Consider the following 25,497-nt stretch of genomic DNA (forward strand, 5'->3'; position numbering starts at 1 on the left):
ACAAAACAAAACAAAACAAAAAGGCAGAAACCTCTTATAGGGTCATAATATCATAATGAATGGTTCAAAAAGGTAAAAATCCCTAAAGGAAACTGGTAATTCTTCACTGCAGTAAGTCATGGAGTATCATGCATTGGGAAATAAGAATGAAGCAAGATGCTTCATTCTCAGTTTTTCAAGCTTGACTTCATGACCTCAATAATAGCCTTTGAAATAAGTTTTGTATGTAATGACCTCCTTTTCTGCAACAAACAAACAAACAAACAAACAAGACAATCCAGCAGTCATGTTGATGCTTACACAGGTGATCAGCATAGCTATAATTTCAGACTTTTCAGACTTCCCTCACAGATGTGTGCTACTTAACTATGCAAAGTATTTTTTAGGAGATTATAAATTTGTCACAGAGTTTCATAATACATTTTATTAGCAGAAAAATGGCAATTCCAAAGGATTTGGGACTCATTTCCTCTGCAGCACATTCTGCCTAGTGGCTTTGCCTGTTTCCCCATCAGTCGAGCTTGTTTGCCCCAGCCACTTGAAACTGTCCTGGAATTCCTGTCTTTTCTCCCAGCTCTCTGCCTCTTTCTCCCAACTCCATTCTCTTCCTCAGGCGAATACAAGCTGTGAGCTACCTGAAAGCTCTGGATGTCCATGGCATTTTATGAAGCAAGAGAACCAAATGGAGAAAGTGCCTTCAACACACTAATCTACTAATAATGAGGTGTTTTGTCGCTTTTTGAGTGCATTTGAATTTAATTTCTTTTTATTTTTTTATTTTTCTTTTTCTTTCTTTCTTTCTTTTTTTTTTTTAATTGGATGTGGAAGAAAGGCAAAACTTGTTGTAACTACTGTTTATTTTTAAAGTGATCAAGAGGAAAAGTAGGATGTGAAAACAAGCTAACCTTGCTTTAAAATACAAATAATTATATATATATGTATTTTTTTTAAGACAGCAAATGGGAGAGATACAAAAATAAAGGTTATTGCCTAGCCTCCCAGTTCCCAGTTACTGTTTTATGATTCAACAGCCCCTTTCAACACACTCTTGCTTAAAATAAATGAATTGTGTAATATTGAAGAGTTTACTGTAAACAAAAACTAGGTTAAAGTAGCTGAAAGACTCCAACTGCTACTGAAAGGGCAGCTTGGCATTTTGGCAGGAAAGGGCAACCTATAATGAGTAGGTTCTTTATCCATGTGCTACCTCTGCTAAAACCCAAGTGGTTTACCTGTGTTTCCAGTCAGACTGTTCCTATTTTATTTTTGTCATCATTTCTTTGCCACTTTTGCCACTTTAAGTCACCAAAGAGATTTTTTCAACATTTATTTATTTATTTATTTATTTATTTTCTTTATCAGAAGTTCCTTGCTACCTTTCACCAGAAAATAATGAGTCTCAGAGCTTAATGTAAAACCTACATAGATTAAAAAAATGTATTGAATATTCTGACATTCTCCTTTTACTTAGAAGTGCAAGGCTACCATTTAATTTGATTCCATACAAAATTGGATGTATCACATGCAGTGCAGGGATTTTTTTCCGTGTGACAGCATCATATATAAAAATGAAACAAACATTCCCTTTATGATAATGTTGCTTTCTTTTTTAAGGCTTACATTTAACAGGTAAATTGTGGTACTTCTGTTTGAAGAACACTTAAAAAGCAGGGCTTTTGATTTTATTGTCTCTAAGGACATTGTTGCTCTTAAATTTTATTTTAGAGCTGTATAATGGTAATCTATGGTAAAACAGCTGGTAATATTTTTATTAGATATTATTGAGTGCTACAAGACTTGAGATACTATGTACAGCAAAACTGGAAAGCATTAATAGCATTAATAGATTTAACACATAGGAAAAATTTGTACAGAAAGGCAATTTTATTTCATTTGAAAAGCTATCATGACTAATTTAAGTCTACAATGTATATTCCAAATCAAGACTGCAAGACTGCAAGTCTTAATGATGACTGCTGTCACCATAATCAGAATGAGTCATAACAAATGTTCCAACTATGGAGACAGAAGTTTCTTGCTATGAGTTTCCCAGATAAGGTGACATTCTGGAAGAAATATTCTGGAAGAAATAATTATTGAAGAAATATTCTTTTCTTGCATTGTTTTCTTGACCTGTCACATGGTAGACATTGTCCTTTAAACTCAGGTACAGTATAAAAGTGCAGATGAAACACACTGGAGCAACAGTGATACAGGCTGGCAAGACTTCTCTTTGAAACTAAATTGGTACACCCAAGAGGATATATTTATGGAAAATCCCAGAACTCTTCAGTCAACAAGGTATAGGCAACAAGTTAGTGAAATAAGACATGCATTGAATTGCCCAAAATGTAAGTAAATAAGAAATAAAGCCATACGTAACACTTGGTAACAGTGACATAGAAACAGGCATATTTTTAAAGGTCAGGCTGGTAGCATCCTGTGTTAAAAAAAAGGGAGGAAAAACAGGAGATTTTTTTGTAATTTTGATGCAGCTCTGACTACATTTATTCATTTATTCTATGTGCCTTAAGACAACCATATACGGAAAAAAAATGGCAGCAGTATGTTACAAGTGTATCCAGTTCTGAGTTTTAAATGTTCTTACAGAGACCTAAACATCAGTATTGGAATGCCCACCTCTATAAGCTTCCCTTTACAAGTTCTGGAACAGGATCCAAAAAAAAAAAACAAAACAAAAGTGTCAGAACTCTGTAAACACCTGAATGTCTAATACTGCTAAAATAACCCAATTGAATGTACATTTATCTTATAACACCCAATTTATCTGAGAAGTTCTGTAAATCATTTATGTAAAATCATTTATGTAAAAATTATATTACTGGCAATATTTTGAAGACTTCCTATAATCTGCTATTGCTAGGTCTACATTTATGAGGTTTTTAACTTCTGAATTATAGACAGCACTGGTCTTCGGCACTGCTACAGAATATACCACTGTATGAAGTTTGATACTGATGCTGACCTTTTTGGATTTGCTCCAAACATGTATAACTTAGTAACAAACAAAAAATTTAATATTATAGTCACACAAAATTCACAGGGCATCTAAGAGCATGAAACCCATGGAAATTCCAAAACGACTAATGTCAGAGAATTCTGATGGTCTGCCATAGTATTCCAACTAAAAAACTAAAATGTGAAACTATTCACTTCATATGAGTGACATTGATTTATTAGTGTAATGTGACATTCCACGCTATGTTCTTACTGATGGTAGCATCCACCAGAAAAATGAGATATGCACCATTATTTTATTTTCATAACCTACTAAACACTGAATGTAGTCCTGTAATATTTTATGCTTCCCTGAAGTGCAACAGATCATGTTATTTTTGGTTTGTATATTTTTCCTCTCCCTGTACCTAGTGACTTACAGAATCTCAAAACCCAGCCTTCTGCATTGTAAAGATAAGGTATTATTGTTCTCTCATCTCCAGTGAAAGTGGAGTTGTAGCAGTTTCTTTCATTAAGCACTACATTTTAGGCATACAATTACAGGCATGATTTCAATTAAACTTTTGAACACACATACGTTGTGACAAACTCATACTCAGTTCATAGACCTCTTAATCCTATTGCTTTCACACTACTGCCATGTTCCTCCATCAACATATATGTGCCTCATTAATTTCACAGATACATCTTGTTTTACCCAGAAAATGTACTGTGATGGAATAAAGTGAAGCTACTGTGAACTAAATCTTGCAAGCTCTTATGGGCACTCTGAATATAAATTTAAAACTAACTGTTGTCACCTCCTGCTTGGCAACCTTTTTTAATTTTCCTGTAATTTCTGTCTGATGAAGTTCATGTTGTTTCTTTTCTGTCAAGGTAAGACAAGGTAAGAAGCATAAATGTGCAATTGGTGCAGTGTCTTCCAAGGAAATGATGGAAGAGGAAAAGAAAAAGAAGTATCATTGCACTCACTATATAAAAATCTGCCACAGAGAAAGTGATAGGCAAGAACGAAAAATATTGAATTAGGAGGATAAATCCCCAAAGACTCTATGAAGCTATATCATAGAAGATGATAATTGCAATGCATTTTTGTTAATCTTTTGTTACAAAGAGTTAAAGCTTCTGTCATTGTTTTCTTTTTTTCTTTTTTTTTTTTTCCCTTTATTCTTTTTTGGCAACACTTCAATAGAATATTTTGGCACTCAAACAATTTTCAATTGAACCAAGTCTGAAAAGGACCTTGGGTAAAATCTCAACCCTGCTAAAGCCATTAAAAATCTTGCTTTTGAGTCCCTTGAGAATTGCACCAATTAGGGATGTACTGGAAACAGGTGTATCTTTATAGACCACACAATTTTGGAGTACTTTCTCAGACTCTTCCAGAGCATGTTTTTTTAAAAAAGTTTTTTAAAAACTTAAAAAACCAAAAACAAACAAAAAAAAAACGCAGGTGCAGCTGTAGTGACTCAAGTTGGAGAGGAATCCCTCTTCAGAAATGAATGGTCTTTATGGATTTATCACATCATCAATTACAGTGTGATAGTCACTTCCAACAATGCATTTCTATAGAATGCATTTTGGTTGCGTACCAATATACATGTCAATTTATGTTTTGTGCAAAATGTGTTTATCTGCAGGCAACATCTTCCAGTCTCCATTACGTATATTCCGTTAGCAACACTGCCTTTCAAAGACGATGAAGTCAAGTGATTTTGGCTTTGTTTCTACTCTTGTCTTTTTGTTATCTTCTTGCTCCTTGGTAGGTATTGGCTACAAAGATGATTCTGCAATTGAGTCACACCACCTTTATATCTGATGTGGACATATTAGATCATGACTGAAGAGATTTGCCACTATCCTTATAAAATTTCAATTGAACTGTAGACTCAAACATGTGATTTCAGGGGCAGGGACTCAGATTTCACAACTGTAAGACAGATACGGGGACATAGGGAGGGAAAGCCATGCTCTTCCCACACACATTTGTGAGGTATGAACCATCAGATTATTTTTTTTCAGACAGCTTGTGTGTAAATAGGTAAAATATTTACTACAATTACTACAACTGGTGCCCCCGGCCCCACCCCTCCAGGGTTTCAACACCGAACCTCAGCTCCGGCAGCCTCAGCGCCGCTCTGCGGGACTCGAACCCTGGGCTCAAGCGATCCGACAGACTCTGCCTCCCGTGGACAGCTGGGACAACAGGCACACGCCACTGCATCCGGCAGGAACAGAATAGCAAGTAGAATTGCAACCCTGGACTTTAGCAGGGCTAACTTTGGCCTTTTCAAGCAATTGCTGGGGGAAATCCCATGGGCAAGACTGCTTGAAGGAAAAGGAGCCCAAGAGAGCTGGATTGCATTCAGAGATTGCTTCTTCCGCGCTCAGGATCAGAGCATCCCCACACGTAGGAAGTCAAGGAAGGGAGCCAGGAGGCCTGCGTGGTTGAATAGGAATCTATTGGGTATGCTCAAGCAGAAGAGGAGAGTTTACAGGTCATGGAAGCAGGGGCTGGCCACTTGGGAAGAATATAAGGCTGCTGTTAGAGGATGTAGGAAGGCAGCTAGGATAGCCAAGGCCTCCTTAGAATTACAGCTGGCGAGAGGGGTCAAGGACAGCAAAAAGAACTTTTTCAAATACATAGCGGATAAAACTAATACCAGAGGCAATGTAGGCCCACTGAGGAATGGGGTGGGTGCCCTGGTGGCGGAAGATACAGAGAAGGCAGAATTACTGAATGCCTTCTTTGTCTCTGTCTACTCTGCCGGAGGCTGTCCTGGGGAGCCCTGTACCCCTGAGACCCCAGATGAAGCCAGGTCAATGGAGGAGCTTGCTTTAGTTGATGAGGACTGGGTTAAGGAGCAATTAAATAGACTGGACATCCATAAATCCATGGGTCCAGATGGGATGCATCCGCGGGTGCTGAGGGAGCTGGCTGAGGTCATTGCTGGACCGCTCTCCATCATCTTTGCCAAGTCTTGGGAAACGGGAGAGGTGCCCGAGGATTGGAGGAAAGCAAATGTCACTCCAATCTTCAAAAAGGGCAAGAAGGAGGACCCGGGTAACTATAGACCGGTCAGCCTCACCTCTGTCCCTGGGAAAGTAATGGAACAACTTATCCTTGGTGCTATCTCAAGGCATATCAAGGATAAGAAGGTTATTAGGGGCAGTCAGCATGGCTTTACCAAGGGTAAGTCATGCTTGACCAACCTCATAGCCTTTTATGAGAATGTTACAAGGTGGAGGGATGATGGCAGAGCCGTGGATGTGGTCTACCTTGACTTCAGTAAAGCCTTTGACACAGTCTCCCACAGCATCCTAGTTGCTAAGTTGCAGAGGTGTGGTCTAGACAATAGAGTAGTGAGGTGGGTTACAAACTGGCTTAAGGAGAGAAGCCAGAGAGTGGTAGTCAATGGTGCGGAGTCTAGTTGGAGACCAGTATCTAGTGGAGTACCTCAGGGGTCAGTACTGGGGCCAGTATTATTCAATATATTCATTAATGACTTAGACGAGGGAATAGAGTGTACTATCAGCAAGTTTGCTGATGACACTAAGCTGGGAGGAGTGGCTGACACGCCAGAAGGCTGTGCTGCCATCCAGCGAGACCTAGACAGGCTGGAGAGTTGGGCGGGGAATAACCTAATGAAATTTAACAAGGAAAAGTGTAGAGTACTGCATCTGGGCAGGAACAACCCCAGGTTCCAGTATCGGTTGGGAAATTACATATTAGAGAGCAGTGTAGGGGAAAGGGACCTGGGGATCCTGGTGGACAACAGGATGACCATGAGCCAGCACTGTGCCCTTGTGGCCAGGAAGGCCAATGGCATCCTGGGATGTATTAGAAGGGGGGTGGTTAGTAGATCAAGAGAGGTCCTCCTTCCCCTCTACTCTGCCCTGGTGAGACCCCATCTGGAATATTGTGTCCAGTTCTGGGCCCCTCAGTTCAAGAAGGACAAGGAACTGCTGGAGAGGGTCCAGCGTAGGGCAACCAAGATGATTAAGGGAGTGGAGCACCTCCCTTATGAGGAAAGGCTGAGGGAGCTGGGTCTCTTTAGTTTGGAGAAGAGGAGACTGAGGGGTGACCTTATTAATGTTTATAAATATATAAAGGGTGAGTGCCATGAGGATGGAGCCAGGCTCTTCTCGTTGGCAAACAATGATAGGACAAGGGGCAATGGGATCAAGCTGGAACACAAGAGGTTCCACTTAAATTTGAGAAAAAACTTCTTCTCAGTAAGGGTGACAGAGCACTGGAACAGGCTGCCCAGGGGGGTTGTGGAGTCTCCTTCTCTGGAGACATTCAAGACCCACCTGGACATGTTCCTGTGCAACCTCACTTAGGCGTTCCTGCTCCAGCAGGGGGATTGGACTAGATGATCTTTTGAGGTCCCTTCCAATCCAGAACATACTGTGATACTGTGAAATATTTCAGATTTTCTGGTTGAAATTGGTATGCTTTATGACAAAATATCCAGGCATTTTTTGGCAGATATATTCAGAGAAACCTTCTCTGGTGCCTCAAAGCCACCAGTGACATACCTCCTTAGGTATCAAAGTCTGAACTCACCACCACAGGGTCCCTTACCAGTCAAGAGAAAGAAAGACATGTCCCTGAGGCAATTAATCTAATAATAAATTAGTCAAAAGTAAATCATAAGGATCACTTTTCAAACATTCTGCTTTAAGACATCTAATGTTAGGCAAGATAAATCCCACCCCAATTTACAAAGTCCAAACTTGACACTCTGGCACTGGTAAAGGAAATGTTTTCAGAAACAATTTAGTTTTTATAGTCTTTCCTGTTTTCACCTGCTTCTTCATTTTTTAAAAGGTAGATAAGGGAAAGACATGTAAGTTAACATTTCTACATTTCTTTGGTACTGGATGGCACAGTAAGAGGGAATGACTGTGAGTAAATGCCTCTCTCAGAGGAAAAATGCTAACACCAACAGTATGTATATGTCAATAACCATCTTGTAGAGAAAGAAAATACAGGGACCTCTAATCACATCTAATCATTGTTCTGAGCAACAGGTTGGGGTTTTTTTCCCTTCTGTGTTCCTAATGTTTCTTATATTCACTTATCACATATGCTGTCAAATAACTAATTCTTTCTGACAACTGACAACTTAAAATAAAAGTATATTATACAAAAGGCAGTCTCATTGGTTTCCAAAAATTCATATGGGCTATGAACAATTAGGACAGTTTAAAAATAGATTCATCAATAATTGTCATAAGCCCTAATGCTCACAGTTACTTTATAAGATGTTTTTGGGATAAATACAAAAAATGGCATAATAGTTGTATAATTTACTATTTCCATCTTATAACACACCAGATACATTGTTTTTGTATTTCATGGAAAGCAGTGTAGGATTATAAACTGTACTCATTTTTAAAACACTGAAAATATATAACAGTTCATTACCAAAATTCAAGTTATGCTAGGCAACCATATTTATCATAGAAAGAGAGAATGGTTTGGGTTGGAAGGGACCTTCAAAGGTCACTTAGTCCAATCTCCCTGCAATAAGTGGGAACATATTCAAGTAGATCAGGTTGCTCAGAGCTACATGAAGTAATATTAGATAAAATTTAGGTGCACCTATCTATTGATATAAGTAAATAAATACACTGTTTTAGGTAGCAAGAGTCATTCATAATCTGAACCAAAGATGACAAGAGAAAAAATCTGCACCCTCATTTGTCAGGATGCCTAGTGAGACAAGGCAAGTTCTATACAGCAACAGCATTGTAAGAATGAATAAACAGGCATAAAGCTGGCTTGTACTGCATGGAAGCTTACAGATGGTGGATGAATTAATGTCTGTCACATTTTTATAATACAATGACTTTTACATATTGCTGCCAGATGGAACATAGTTTTGGATCCTAAATATAAATTTCAAAGAAATACAACTTCCTTCAATGTGTTCCCTCTATTTGAAACAAAAACAAGTTCAGAGGCAGGTTTGGGAGGCTAAAGCAGATTTAAGGAAATCTCAGAGAATGTAAATTAAATCCTCGAGAGCTTCCTTGTTATAACTCAATTCAAAATAATGGAGTTACCCATGTGTACTGTATTTTTTTTGAGGAAAACCAAGAAAGGTATCATATAGACTTCTACAGGAAAAACTACATGTCACCTATCAAATGCAGAATACATCCTAGGCAGGTCTTTGTTTCTAATGCTAGCTGGTATTGCTGAGAAGTGAATAACTCTGATAGCGATGAAGTGAATTATATGACTGTAGGGGAGAATATTTTCCCATTCAATGATTTCTCACAAAGTCTGACCTGATGACAAACTTGAGTTGACTTCTCTCAGACAGCCTCAAGCATTGTTTATATGCAGATAATTCTGTGTGTAAACCCATTAGGCTTTCATGACAGTTATAATCAAATATGATTGGGAAACCTTCTGGCTTACTTGGATCCATACTTACATTGTGCTTTGTGAGGTTGGAAATGTTACTTGCTATTGCTTGTAGCCAGTCAATACAGTCTTCAGCAGAGAGACACTGAATTATTCCACTGCAAACCCCATCCACAGCAATTACTTGGAACGCATTTTGCCTATAGACATGTCATAACAGATCAGGTCAGAAGAAAATTTCATCTGTTCTAGCATATCATCTTAACAATACTTGTAGAAATGCTTTTCTTTCAACTACAATGAAGGTCAGCCACTGAACACTGATAAATTCCTGGTTTTCTGTTTTTATAAATACCTGATGTACTAAAAAGTTTACACTAAAAGGTCAACTCAGACTATATTAAGCTTCCATAAAGCTATAAAAAAATTCCATAGACTGGCTCCACAGAGCCTTGACCAGTGTTGTGCAACTTCAGAAGCTAAACAAGTGAAATAGCTGATTCATACCAAAGAGGTAATATTTTAATACTGCAGATCGCAGAGAAAAAAAGTGTGGACTGGACATGTAGGCAATAGTTTGAGAAATTCAGTGGAATAAAGTACCTTTTTTCCCCACAATTTTTGTTTAATTTTTCTAATACATTGTTTAATACAGTAAGATTCCTGTCTGGACACCCCTTGTTGGCTGCTCTTGGTTGTAGAATTTTAATCCTCTTCTAAACGACTGATACAAAAGCCAGAAAATTCAAAATCAATGAAGTAGCTTCAATGATTTTTCCAATTGCTTCTCTGAATATAGGATCATTAGCAAAATACACTGGAATGCCAAGAGACATCCAATGACAAAAGCAGTGGCCATGTGGGTGCCTCAATCCCAGCACCAATCTGGGCAACTGCACAATAATCTGTCATGTATTATAAACTGATTTTCCACAGCTGAGTGCTGAGGAATCATAGAACAAGAGAAAACTTTCAGATGCCAAAGCAGTAGCAAATGTAATTTCTTCAGTAAACAGCCTTCTTGGTTAATAGTCTTTGGAAGGCTCACCGGTCTCTGGCTTCAAAATTAAAAAACTTCAATATAAATCCACATCCCAGAGTAATAGATTACTAAACAAATAGATAATACTAACTTCCACTGCTGGCATTCTGCTACAAACCCATCTGTTAATGATCAATTGATGGGTTAAAATTAAGTATATTACTCAGATTCTTTGCAAATGGCTCAGGCAAAGTGAGTGTTATCTTCAGTGCAAAATTGAATGTCATCTATGACAGTTTCTTATATTTCAACACATATCCATTCTGCAATTTAATTAATTAATTAATCAATTTATTTATTTATTTATTTGACCCCTTGAAATTATATTATAATTATTTAGAATGCAGATATAATATCTATCTGTACCATAAAGGTCTTTCAGTCAGGAGAAACATTAAAAATTAATTAGAGCCATGTCTTTGCATTGAGAGTCTCATCATGAGAACTAACTCCCTTACAGGAGGATAAGGGTTATATATCCTAACATGACCATGCGTAGACCATTGATTTACCTAAATCCATCAGCTAACTTATCAGTTTAGTTGCCTTTCACATGGATAGTGATTTTTCCTTGAAATCCAAAGATATGAACTGAGCGCTACTTCCTTCAATGACTCACTTGCACAATAATTCAGGTAAAGTTTTTGAGGAAGATTTATTTAAGGCATCTTCAGGTAAGGTAACTAGCATTTGTTTACTATATCCTTTATTTTAAATGGCTATAAATACCTATAGTAAACTCCTCCAGAAAAACAAAAATCTAAATATGTCCTTACATAAAGAGCACAGCGTTATGCTCAGACATAATTGTTGATTATGTCCTTCAAGAAAAATAACTTTATTTTCAGGACTCTCTTTCTTTCTTCAGCTTACTGTAAAAAAAAAAAGTATGAATCCAAGGAATCTAATAACATGTGACACTAATCTGCACAAGCAGAGAAAACCCAGTATGTTCCAGATTCAATCCTGATGCACAATTTTCCCGTACACTACAAACACAGTGAATCTGATGCATTCAGGGCATCAGACTGTTCCTATGGTTCCTAAGTATCTGATCTGTGTACATACAAAACATTAATCCAGAATGTTTTTGTCCAAGTGTCAATAAGCACAGACAATAAGATGGATGGCTACACAATAAATTAATTCTGAATATGTCTGGGCAGTAGATATCCTTGGATTTGGATTATTGTAATAGCATTTTCTTAAATTAGTCTGCCAATCAGAGTCCATATGACCACATAATCCTGAAAAAATAATGTATTAAATATATGGGGTTTTTATTAAACATAACAATTACTGGATTAATCACTTCACAATACAGGGAAAAAAAAAAAGTTAGGATCAGAAGAATTCTTATTCAGCTACACATCTCAGGCTCTGTGCCTTCTGAAACTCAAGAGTTATATTTGAAATTAATAAATTTTCCAGGATTAACCTGAATGTCCTCTGGAATTTTCTTAGAATACCCTCTGGAATTCATGCATTTCAAGCATCCCACTAGAAAATCTAGAATACAATTATGAAGCATAATAATGTATGTGATTACGATATGATGTATTTCTGTGTCTGTCTTTTCAAATTCTGAAAAATAAAAATTATTAGGCTTTATATAATGAAAATAACATTGTAAATATTAACTACAGGAAATGTAATTAATTAAATTCCATTTAATGTTGCTTTCTTATTATTTTCAAGATCCTTTCTTAATTGCTCTTTCTAGTATTCTCTTTTAAATATTATCTACTTTTCTCTCATAAACATTTTGAGTCACATTTTTAAATGTTTACACTAGCAACATAAAATGTTCATTCTATGCTTTCTTTGAAGAAAACCCCACTTACTCTTTCATATTTATACTGCAACTTTGTTTCCTTTAGGTACTCTTATTTCCTCATTGAAGGACACAAGGAGAAAATTATCAGAGTAGTTATTCAAGGTTTAAGTATGAATTCAGGTATTTTGGTTTATATTAATATACCTTTACATTTATTTCTGCAAATTCAAAACTCAGGAATATCATTACTATCTAAAAAACTTTCTCTGTGATGTACAAGTTCTATAATGTGCACTTTAGGCTTGTGTTTTATTGATGCAGAAGACTGAATTTTAAAAGTTATATGAATAGTTGAATATGTCTTGATTTTCCTTGTGAGTAGTTCTATTCAATGCAGTATCTTGTCTGAAGTGTTCAGCAGAACAGATCTCAGATTTGACTGGTATGATTTGGGGCCCTTTATTCTTCCTTCTCTTAATTATTTCCATTTCAATTATTGTTAACTATTGAGCTTAAGGTTTTCACAGAATTTAATAAAAAAAAAAACAAAACAACAACAAACTCCTGCCACTGTGGTGACTATATCCTTTTCCCTTTCAGTTCAGCCAACAAGTTGTTGTAGCCTTTGGTTTACACCTTGACTCCCTGGGCCAGCCACTATTCCTCAAAAGAACAAGGATCATTCAGACAAATATTATAAATACAATTTTGCTATTACCAATTAAAAAGCTGGAGGCTGTTTTTTTCTACCTTAACAATTATATAGTAGTGAAACAACTATTGCCTAACCTTCTTTAATTTCATTTCTGTAAACAGGAAAAAGGCTGGCAGACCTAGGTAGTGTACTTCTAAGAAACAACAGCCCTTAGAATTAAATGATGCTGTGGGAGGCTTCTGTGCAACTTTCAAATGTTTACTGACAACCAATGAGAAGGAAGCAGGTTGTGATAACAAACAATAAAATTCACCCCATGTAAACCCCAAGGCTGAAGAACACTCCTCTTCCCTTATTTTCTGGTAGAGATTGTAAACCTGCCATTGGAGGCAGATGGTATCACTTGACTGTAGGACCCATAGAAAAACACTGGAAGGATGAGCATAACAATGGAGACACTAGGGAGATTCTTCCACAAAACAGTATTTCCAGAAATATTAATGAAGTTTTCTGTATTAATTAGGTAATTTGAGGTGTGTTTGAACAGAGGAACAGAAAATTTTAAACTGGTAATGCCTGATGAGCAATAACACACTATTCTTCCCAGACTCACACATTAAGCTGGCAGACAAGAAGGTTACATGGGAAAGACAGAGTTTATTTCCATTACTAAGGCCTCAAGAGCCTCACAAATGATAAGTCCTGTGTGCTTATCTAAAAAATTCATGTTTCTGATGGCTTTGAAGAAGTAATGAACAAACATACTCTATAACTGTAGATGGCTGTCCTCCAGTTAATTATTTACATGCAGGAACTCATAGAATTTTTTAGTATTAGAACTTCATTGTTATATATACAGAGAATAAATTAATCCATACAATGCCTAGGTATTTAAACTTTTCAATGAGTATGATTTTATTTTGACTGTGCCTTGTTGGGCTGTGTAGCTACTTTCTTTTATATTTAAATGCGTAACACTCAAAAAGTAGTAATCATTCCAGAATATTCTTGTCTTCCTTTGTGTTTTCTTCTGATTTACTAGGATAGTGTTAAATTAAACAATGACATGTTTTAGTTTTATATGACACAATAATTTTAGACCTAACTATGAACTTTGGACAGCTTCTCCAGTGACTGGGAGACAAAATGACAATGAAATTCAATGCTAATAAATGTAGAGTAACACGTATGTGAAAAAATCTTAGGTATATGTAAGCAACAAAGAACTTTACTATAGCTACAAAACTGAAGAAAGAAATGCAAGAGTTACTACAAACAATTATCTGAAAACGTTCACTTTAGTGTTCAGTGACAGTCAAAAGATTATAAAGAAGTATTAGGCAGGAACAGAGAAAAAATGGAAAACATCATTATGTGTTAACATAAATCAAGAGAGATCCTTTCTGCAGTATTGATGATCTTGCCTCATAGAAGATATACTAGAATTAAAAAAGAAACAGAGAATAACAAGGATAATCAGAACTATGGAAGGGTTTCCCTAAAAGGAGATAACAATAGGTCCTTCAAACTAGAAAACAGAATATGGTCATCTGAAGTTATAGAAATGTAAATCAAAAATGCTTATTAAACATTTCCCTTGATGCAAGGGTCAGGGACCAGAGTTCACTCTCTTCCTTCTTATTGGGGACCAGAGGCCTGTACTTGAGGCCAACTCTGCTATGGTGTGGCTGTGGGATGTGGAATTTGGCTTCTGTGAAAGAGCTTGTGTGGGGCACCTGTCCCTCCCTTTACTTGGGAGCTGCGTATCAGCTCAGGCTCTCACCCTTGGTCCTGAGTTTGGTTGCAGCTATGCCTGCGCCTGGACACGTATCCCAACCTGACCTATTGACTGACACCTCAGTCTGACCTGAGTCCCACCTCACCATGATGGGCTCATCTGAAGACCATCTCTAGGCCTTTTCTTCTCCTCCACCAGGGGCAGTAGGGTGGGACCCTTGTATGCATGGACACTGCCTTGAACAAACTTGCTGCCAGCCTCTGCTCTTCACTTGCCTTCCTCATGGGGCAATCAGACCTTGCTGCTCCCAAACAACAAGGTTATTTCACCCAATAAAGTTATGAGGGCAGAGATTTAACAAAATCAAAAGGAAGTACTTTCTAAAAAGATAATTACATTGCAGAGCTTAATGCCACAATGCATTACAAAAGCCAAAATTATAAAAAAAAGCAGTTTAGAAATAAGCTTTTGAGGACAGGAGCATTGGCAGTTACTAAATACGATGACCTACGTGAAATCTCAAACTTACAAGCATGCTGACCACTAGGTGAAGGTGGGAAGATGGCACGTCTTCCCCACATACCTGGTCCTGGCTGATGTCAGAGCAGAATATGGACCTAGATGTACCTTATGAAAGATTCTCTGTTTCATGAGTCTGACAGCTGCAGTGGAACTAATAATGCCATTCCTCTAACAAGTCAACTCCCTAAGGCTTGTATCTGTTATCCAAGAAGTCAAATATCAACTTTCTGAACTTCTTTACCTGCACAAATCTGATCCTGGAAGGTACTGGGAAAACCGTGAATGAAGCAGTGGAATTAATCGGAGATCACACCATCTTTTTTCCCACCTAAGTCCTGGGGATGCTGGCCATGAGGAACATGATAATGTATCCTGAAAAAACATTAAAAGGTCCTTCTCAGTTTGGGGCTTCATTGTAAGCACACAGCAGATTTGAAAAAAGATAGACTTCAAAGACTTTATATTTCATTTGGCATTGTGTTCCTCTTTCTCGAAATCATTTCGCATCAGTGTTAGCAAGCACTGGAGAGATGTGAACTTTTTCTCACAAATAAAACAAATCTATATAAGCCTCAACATCTATATGTTTAGGGGAAGTGAGGAGCAGTGTTGTAAAAATCTAGTGAAAACAGATAGTGATCTATTTTAAAAATGACTAGTCATGAATAGAAGTGGCTATTTACCACATATCACATCATCAGCTAGTAGTTTTATACCTATACATCAGTAGTTACATACGTGTACACTGAATAAAGGTGTTCTCTAAATTATTCAATATACAACCATAATTCAGTCATTTCCTGTGACCCCTACACATTTGCCTATGTGTCTATTGCCATGACATTATCTCAAAACCTGGTAACTGTGAATGGGATTCAATATGTGATGAAAACTTTTTTGTCAAAACTACATGGTTATGATGAATATTTTAATTTTACCTATTTACACAAGACATTACTTACATGAATATTGAACTTTACCATGTCCATGATCATATCTACAAAGAATGAGTATTTAAATACCTACAGTCTAATTCCATCAGTATTTTGACAGAGTATAGATTTGAACGAGAAGTGCTTCTAAAATGTGAAATGATCAATATTCATTTTAAAAAATTCAACACCCCTTCCTTTCTTTATAAAATGCTTTACAGAACAGTACTAGTGATAATGTTATTTTTGTGAAGAAGGATGATTTTCCTTTAAAGTTATGTAGTACTTTTAGTATATCAGTAAAATTGCATCTGCCAATCCTGCATTATTTTTTTTAAATATTAATATTTTTTCTTACCTGTATCTTCTATAAAATAAATATTATTAAAATTAACTATGTCTTGTATTTTGTATTTTTCTAGAGTGTGATTTTTATGTAAGATCTATGGAATTATAAAACTTTGCCAACATATTTGTTCATATAACTTTTACGTATATAACATAAAAAGCCACTATGAACATCAATTTAGCTGAACAGCAGGCTTTTTATAAGTAGATTCACCTAGTTAAATAATTGAATCTCTGGTGAAATATTCCATAGATCCAAACCAAATAAATAAATGATTGGCTAGGAAGACTAAGCTAGGATGTTGTTTTGAATATTGTGTTGATTTTTTAACGGTTTCTGTCTGCTTTCAGAAACCTTTTTTGGAATGTGATGTAACTTGAAGAAAAAGCTGAAATGCAACAAAAAGTTTAGATGCAAACTGTAGGCCTAGATCTGACTGCAAGAGAAACGTTAACCCTACCTTTACCCTGCATAACTCTGAATTGTAGGCAAGACCAAAACCAGACTTGTCTGCTCCAAATTCTGAGTCAAAAGTCCCTTCATGACAATAACCCAAGATACAAATTAAGAAATAGACTATGGCCATAGATCATAATGCATTGTAGAGAATATTCTGAGAGAAAGAAAGGACCATGACAGAAGAATTGTACATAATTTAGAAATTCATACAGAGGTCTCTTTGGGTTTTATGAAGCATTTTATTCAAATCACAAGAGGATATCTGAGATAAGAACCACATCCTGGTCTTCAGCAGAAGAATGTAATTTAGGGTGAATTATAGACTCTGCCTGATTATATTATTTAAACTGAGAGAAAAAGGCTTGGTTTTAGTAAATTATTATCAGTCCAAATAGAAACTTTAGCTAATTTAGACCAGTTTCAACACCTGCAGAAATAGGATTCACAAATGCAAGCATGGATTTTATCCTAGAAACATAGTTAGAAATGAATTAGCAAAGTAAGTTTAGGATTTACTCTGATAGCCTATCTATACGCACACATATATAGACTTTTGAAATAAGTCTGCTTCTGATGTTGTTAAACTAATTACAAATACATATATTATCTGAGCTGCATTAAGACACTAATTTTATTTTTTTTCATCTCATTTTTATGAATTGCAACTCCTATAAAAATGTATAAATCCTAAAGGTTTTTCAGATGCTAATCAGGCTTAAAATTTATGCTATTGACTTTTAAGTCTCTGGGATCTTGTTCAAAACTTTTAGTATTGAAGCATGAAAGAACAATGAGACAAGCCACAAATAATGCTTACATTTATATTTTCTTAATACATCTGTAATAACTATGCTGTATATTGGTCTATTTATTTAGTGCCCTTTCTTTCATCTGAGTATCAGAAAGCCAATTATGCAGCAACTCTTTAGACCCAGATAAAATAATGGAAATTTTGCATTTTCTGGCTAAGAAAATTGTTATAAGACCCTCATTGCACTTTAAAGTAATCTTTTACTAAAAATCTGATTAGATACTTGTAGCGTTTCATCCTTAAGATACTTTGCTCCATAATGCTATCATCCTTCACTAAGACTTCAAGTGTAAGTTACTAAAAATAAAATACTCTTACCTTTGAAACAGGTAAAACTATGTACCTAAATCACCTTTTTCCAAAAGTTTTAGGTAAGATATAAAAAGCATGGAAAATATTCTGAAATTTTTTTCTACCTTTTCTTTAAATACATGTATTTTCATTTTCATTTTAATACCTATGCTGTAGAAATAACCTAGAAGAAAAAACTTTCACAAAATCCCTATTGCCCAGATAAAATGAGTAGTCACATATATCGGGCACAATCTCAGCTGGTATTATTTGTCATAGTTTAATTCACATCCATAATGTCTAGCAACTCTGTTTGCCCCGTATGGAACTATCATCTCCAATCTATTATAATATATATTATAATTAGAGCTTCTCCCATGTTGCTGTCCTTTATTAATTACTTCCACTTAGATATTATAGTATTATTCTTCTTCTGTGTAATTTCATCAAAACAATATAAGCCCTTACCGTGTTGTTGGGATGGTAGTTGAGATGCAAACCACTGTCACATAGGGGAGAGGATGTACCACTGCTTTGGTCACTGGGGGCACCTAATAGAAACATGAATAAACCAAAAATTCTTCATTAATCTGTAATTCTATAATTCAAATTTGTGTATGCCTATGTATACATATAGTATTCCATATACATATAGTATTCCATTCCCCCCACTAATTTTGTCATATCAAGCCTGTTTCTCCATTCAGACAGTATCTGTCTTCTGGTTTGAGAGGAGTGCCTTTTTCAGCTGAATGGAGGCTCAAGAATCCATCCCTTGTTGCTTTGCTTAAAAGAGTTACTAATCTGTTTAATAAGGGAAAAATAAACAAACAAACAAACAAATTTTTTACTAATTTTATAATAAAAAGAAAGTGTGTACCTCTTCACTTGGTTTTCACGTGAAGGAACTAGTGAATGATGTTTACAGTTCTGTTATTGCAGCAGTTGAGGAAATTACAGTGCTACACCTCAGATATAACATGACAGGATCAATGCAAAAGCATGATTGTCTGTGTTACTCAGGGTACTCTGTGGAACCACAACTTTTCATAAAAGGGACAAATGTGCTGGGATAAACTTTTATTTAAGAGTATGGTGTTCTACATTTTTCCTTGTCTCACTAAAATTTAATACCTAGGAAAAAGATAAAGATAGCATTTCAACAAACGGTTGTATAAAATATTGTTTCATAATTTAGTTTATTTATTTCCTACTAACATAAAATCAAAGGCTGAAAGTATTGAAATAAAACATTTATTGTTTTGTTGCTTAAAAAATTAGCAATTCATTTTAATCTCTTAGGAGTAAGAAGCAGAAGGAAAGCAGCAGTGACAAAAGGTACAGGGTGACATATAAATATGCCTAGATATGCTATAATTGTCTGTAATGACACACTCCACAATTTAATATAATTAAAAGAAGACAGCTGTCTCCATTTATCTCTCACAGGGCTAGCTGAATAAAACTCAGTTGGACTTAAGAAAAATACTAATAATCCCAGAGTAATTTATTTTTAGACAGGCAGACACCTCCACCAAAGCCTCTGAAATTTAAATGGTAAAGTTAAACACTCTAAATGTACACACACAATCTCATTTTCACATTCACAAGACAAAAATATCTCAGACTGAAATGTTATCTGATTCTGCATGAAAACTGATTTAAAATACTCTGCATCAGGATGTGAGCTACTGTGAATGGATGTAATTCCACCATTTTATGTGCAAATTTGCTGATTCACACCAGCCAAATGCCTGGTGATATGTTTTTCAAGCAAAGATAGAAATTTTTTGCTTGAGGTGAATGTTACTGCGAGACCTAGCAATACGAGCAACTTATGTTCAGGCAGCAATGCTGACCAAAAAAGCTGCTGTCAATCACTCTCAATGGACAACAGATTTGGAAGCTGCAACAGTTCATGAGGATTGAATTTTTTTTTTTTGGCCAAGTAATAAAGGCTTACATGCACAATCTTCATTCAGTGGCAGTTTTAGAAAAGCAGGTGCTCTTTTCAGAAATGACACAGTGAGGGTAACCTCTTCCCCTGCATTGCGAAGGACCTGAACCTGGAAGAGAAATGCAGACAGGACACCTTGAAATCTATCTATGACCAAAATTCATCAGCAAATTTAAGCAAGGTCACACAGTTTTCACATACCAGAACATAACTGCTTAGCAATTTATTGCAATTAGATTTTTTAAAAAGAAAGCATGATGTAAAGATTTCTACATGCTTGTCAGTTGTGTTTCTAGTCACACATAGATGAGGATGTGGTGGGCATTGGCCTCCTGCAATAGCACTGGCTTTGCACTGTGCTATTACAACTTACTCCCTGATGCTGTTCAGCTGTGCACCTCTTTCTTTCAGATCTGGCACCATCCACACTGGCATGTATGTATTAAAAAAACAAGCCAAATCAATAGCAGTAGTTTCTACCGCTGTGCATAATCCTAGGTGTAAGTCTTCCCAACAGCCAGAGTTAAATTTAGCCAAAGCACTCCAGCATAGATGAGAGGCCTAATCTTCCTTACAGCCACAGAGAAAAAAGTTCCTATTTTAAGTCTCGAGGCTTAGATAAGCACAAGCTTGGGTTTTGTAAAGGAGCAGTTTGCATTTTGGACATGGGAATGCATAAATCATCTATCCACCTGTGAATGCTTCTGGCCCCCCTATACTGTCTCACAATTGCTCCTGTGGCTCTTGTTCATGTCTTTAGTTTTTGTGTGGTACAGCTGATAGACACCTCAAGACACACAGCAGAGAAAGGAAACCCCAGGCACCTCCCCAGATTGGCACAAAGGAGGCACAAAAGCAACTAAGCAAAATGTTGTACTTAACAGTGGAGGAAAAACATTTGAATAATTTTAGAACATGAGAGACAAGACGCATTACACCTTGTAACTCTTTCAGAGAACAATCATTTTGCGTTCTACTGACTCTATAACTTCAAAACTCTTCAAGGAATGATTTAATTTGGGCTTACAGAGACAGAAGAGTGCACTATGCCTCCATCTGAGTGACTGCACTTATACTGTGAAGGGAGTCAGCTTGCTGAGACCAGTGGTCAGATATACAATCATTTTAAATTAGCACATATCTGTTGCTTTTCTGCTGTGTTTTCATGGTAGCTGGTTAACAGGCAAGCAACCCTTCTGTCCTGATCCTGTTTGTGAGAAAGCCTTGTAAATAATTTGTGGAGGATTGCTATTCTACAATCTATGCCTATCAGCAGCCTATCCTATAGATTTACTTACACATGTGTATGTAACTACATGCAGAGATGCTTTCAGATAGAATTAATGCATTAACTTTAAGCAACTCTTCAAGAAAAAGTGTTGACTTTGCTTTGAAACACAATGCTTCCTACTCCACACTGATTGCTACAGAGGAATAACAGTATGACAAAATATTTAATTCAGTATCTGAAATCCACTTTGCAATTTTAGTCTCTTTATAGCACAGTAGTTGTCAAGGCACCATTTGCAGTGTAGTATGTATTTATACGTACGTGTACAAATAAACACACACACAAATCACAAAAGATTTCATGAACTTAAACTGCATGCCAAAAACTTCATCAGTAGCATGTCTCTTTGACAAACACTTCCCAGTTCTGTTATGTTTTATGCTTTAGAATTTTTAAGCAGTACTTAATTCATTGAAAGAAGGTAACTTGCAATCTGTGGAACAGTAGATCAAGACTTCGAAGTTCTGAATTCCATTCGAGAAACCATATTGTATCCTTAGCCTTTATAGAAAATTCATCCTTATCCTCTCCTATGTAGCAGTCACATAGTTCAGAATAGTCATAGCCAGAGCAGAAACTTACAGGCATGTATCCTCTATTGAAACAACAGTTGTAAAGTGCAGGAAAAATACAGCTACCCTCTGCCTTTTAAAAAATATTTCTTTTTATTCAGGAATGGGGAAGAAATAAGTGGAGAAGTTACACCATTACCAACTTTGATTTATGAAGTCATCTGTCCCTGAATCTTTGTTCTTCCAAGAGTAAAACAAGCCATGGGTCTACATGATTTCATTTGATTATATATCGTTCTGTAAAGGCTAGAAGTTGCCTTAAGTAGTCTACTGTGACCTTTTTCTCTAACCTCTCTTTCTCTCAAACCTTTTTATATCATAGGATGAAGAATTCAAACACAGCTTGGTTGAAATCAGCAATACTTATTTCACTAAAATACATGTTGGAGGGTATGAAGCATATAATCCAGAAAGTTACTAGATTTTAATATGCAGAATAAAGACTAAATAGAGAGAAAATATTAAAAAAAAAACCCAAAACAAACTACTAAATAATGATTACAACAAGCTATTGATCACTTTTAACTTACTTTCCAGGCATTAACAAAGCCATTCTGGGAAATAAGGTTAGCTGAAGAAAATATAACTTTTAATTAAAATTATTAATTGTCTTTTTGTAGCTTTCACTTGAAAGCTTTATTGTTATTTTACATTTTTTTTGGTCTTTATTTTACATACAAAATGAACAACTACTGAACTTTCTTAAATCAAGTATGCCATATAGGATTTATTTACTTTGTGTCCTCATTCAACACATACATCATGCCATACTGCTGCTCCTCTATGCAGAAAGAGAAAGAGGTATAATAAGAAATCAAATCTTATTCAGGAACATTTTTACTGGTATTTCTACTTCCTGGTAACAATTAAGCTCTCTTAAGAATCTGCAGTCATTTAGAAGACTTTCAGGACTTTTAAAATTTTCTAATATCTTACAAAGTAGCTATTTCAAGAAACAGTGCTTCTATGAGAACTGTACAATCAAATTATCAAAGATAATGCTAGCCACAAACAACAATTATTAGTCCTGGAAGATAATTAGAGCCTCATCCCCATTGTGTATAAATGGTCAAAAAAAATGTTCAGTATTAATGAAACGTAGCTCTGTAAGAGAGAGATTTTCAGTTCATTACTGTTAATAGGGAAGTCATTGCTAAATTTGTATCAAATAAAAATATTTAAAACATTTCCCTTAGTATGTGAAAAGATATAAATGGACCTTACTTCTAAAAAGTGAAAAAAAACCCACATATTTTTGGATGGAATACTAATTTGAATAAATATAGAAATATTACTTCAAAAATTTCAAAACAAAAATGCAGCAATTTCCTAAGCATTTTATTTATTTATTTAGTTATTTATTTGTCACATATGAAGAGTTTGGTGAAGGTGAGATAAATTCATAGTGCTAAATTAATGGAATATTTGCCTGACAAAATTTAACTCAGTAGTAGACCTAATATTTCCAAAGTCTAACGAGATTCTCTACCCAGTGTAAGCCATGGAAAAACTCCCTTTGGAGGAGACCTGTATGTCTATGCATTTGACCTGATAATTTCTAAAACATTGTAACCCAGATTGCAGAAATTGCATGACCAGGAACTACTAAAAAGATTCTATGTATCATTGAAAGGTAATAATCTGTTTTATTTCCAGAGGCTGTACTGACTATTCAAGATGTATAGGGGTTTTCTTTGTATAAAGCCCTAGATTTTTAATGTTTTCGAGATCTTCTACAAAGCTCAAGATTTCAGGCATATTAATTCACCTAACTATATCAGGTTTTTCTTTTAATAGTTAACAATGGATGGGAGTAACACTTAATGTGTTGATGCAGCTATTATATGGATTAAATAATGAAAAACTATTTATTATTGCTGTTACTACTTGATTTAGTCTTATATTTTTATTTCATCTAGTGAGCAATACTAGCTATTGATTTGTTTGTTGATTGGTTGTTGTCTAATGAACTCATCCCTGCAACAGAAAGCAACTGTGACACTGAAAAGTCTTAATATCTCCTCATCAACTTCACAGCTATATATTAAATTTATGTTGCTTTTTAGGTATCATATATATTTAATTTAGAATAAGTTGATGTGAAAAGAACTACACAAACTGAGACATTAAATACTGTCAATAAACTCTTTTATGCAAAGCATAAGCTTACTACCACTGGGATAATGAATTAACTTACTTGTACCACAAATAACGCTATGTAGATTTAGTGATGTTCATGAGTAAAGTGAGATAGGCAAAAACAACAGTTGTGCTTGTCTGAACCAGCAGCTCTGTGAAACAGTGAAATTATAAGAGCCATTGTTTCTGGAGCGACAGTGTCTATATTTCCATGAAATTACTGTAATGACTGCAAGGGGGCCATTTAAAGAGCTGAATTTTATGGTGATGTGTGACATTGTTGAATAAAATCTCTACATAGTAATAACACTAGTCTGAATTTTTAATAATGTGTACAATGATATTGACTTTTAATTTCATAAAACCTTTTAAAGTCCCAGTTCAAGAAAACATTGAGCATATGCTGAAGTCTCTCTCAATATATTCAGAAACGCACTGAAGCATGAAGTCTCTCTGACTTCAGTAAGTATTCTTTCCTGAATAAGACTGTAAATCCTCTCTTAAATTACCAATGAAATCTACCCACTGATGAAGTGGTGAAGATTTAAAACAGAAGACCTACATAGTCCCCAAGAGCTATGTTGTCCTGACCTGGACCAAATTCCACTCTTTAGTGTGTTTTAAAAGAAAATTCAGTGGTTTTTTTATTAATACCTTGAATTACAAACATCCAGGGGAAAATAAAACAAAACAAAACAAAACAAAAACAAAAAGCACCTTTCTAGCCACTGTGCAGAGTTACACAATGCACCAATATCAAGTCCATCAGCAGATACCATAACACATATTTTTGATACAATCACATAAAGTCGCAAAGCTAGAAGGCTCAATGCATGCACACAACTGTTTTGAATTGTTTGTCTAAAACCCGACTCTTTTATTCAGTAACAGCTATGTAGTTAATACAGAATTTTTGCATTAAAAACACACCACTGTATGGGGAGCTTTAATTCCTATGAGCTAATATTTATCACAGCATTTTCCAACAGTGAAAGTTAGTAAGTAAATATAATAGTAAAAACTATCAAAGATTCTTTTTTTTTCCTTTAGAATATTTCTCTTGCTGATATACAGAACAAACCAGAACACCATCTTAAGACAGCAGTTCCTACTCAGGCTGCACGACTCAAAGTATACTTCAGACCATAGTTTGACACTACCATAGTTGTACCTTTAAATTTTTTGCTGTCTGGTTCCCGAATCTGTGTTAGATATTTAGATACAAACCCAAATGAGCTGCACACTAGAACTAGGAGCTTCCTAAATCAAGGCAAAAGGAAATGCAGGACAGAATGATGATACACATGCTGAGGATGTAGGAAGACGTGCTCTTCTATTCAGAACCCTCTTATCCATGTTTCTTACTACTGGCTCTTTTAAAAAAGTGCAGGGGGATGCAGTAAGATTACTAGTTACAGCAAAGATAGTCTACTGAGCCAAATTATTCTGAAAACTGGCAGAGAGACGTCTATGCCTTCTCAAGAAGACACAGGAAATGAGGTAGCACTTACTCAGTGCATGTTCCAGCTAGTAATGCAGTATACAAAAGATCGTTTTGGAGTAAGATACAGAGAGATTCAGATCTTAATGGTTTTTGAAGA

General features: G+C 35.8%; 1 protein-coding gene across 1 annotated transcript in view; it reads right to left on the reverse strand.

Annotated features, from left to right (window-relative positions):
- SNTG1 (syntrophin gamma 1) overlaps window positions 1–25,497 on the reverse strand; it is a gene marked incomplete at both ends in the record, with an annotated part of 148,441 nt that overhangs the window by 78,547 nt on the left and 44,397 nt on the right. Inside the window, 4 exons of the mRNA XM_080339988.1 lie at window positions 9,432–9,561; window positions 15,337–15,467; window positions 18,406–18,488; window positions 19,901–20,003. Coding sequence (XP_080196114.1) covers window positions 9,432–9,561; window positions 15,337–15,467; window positions 18,406–18,488; window positions 19,901–20,003 — 447 coding nt within the window. The remainder of the gene's footprint in view (window positions 1–9,431; window positions 9,562–15,336; window positions 15,468–18,405; window positions 18,489–19,900; window positions 20,004–25,497) is intronic.

This window comes from Nesoenas mayeri (assembly GCF_963082525.1).
Source record: "Nesoenas mayeri genome assembly, chromosome: 2".
Lineage (NCBI taxonomy): Eukaryota > Metazoa > Chordata > Aves > Columbiformes > Columbidae > Nesoenas > Nesoenas mayeri.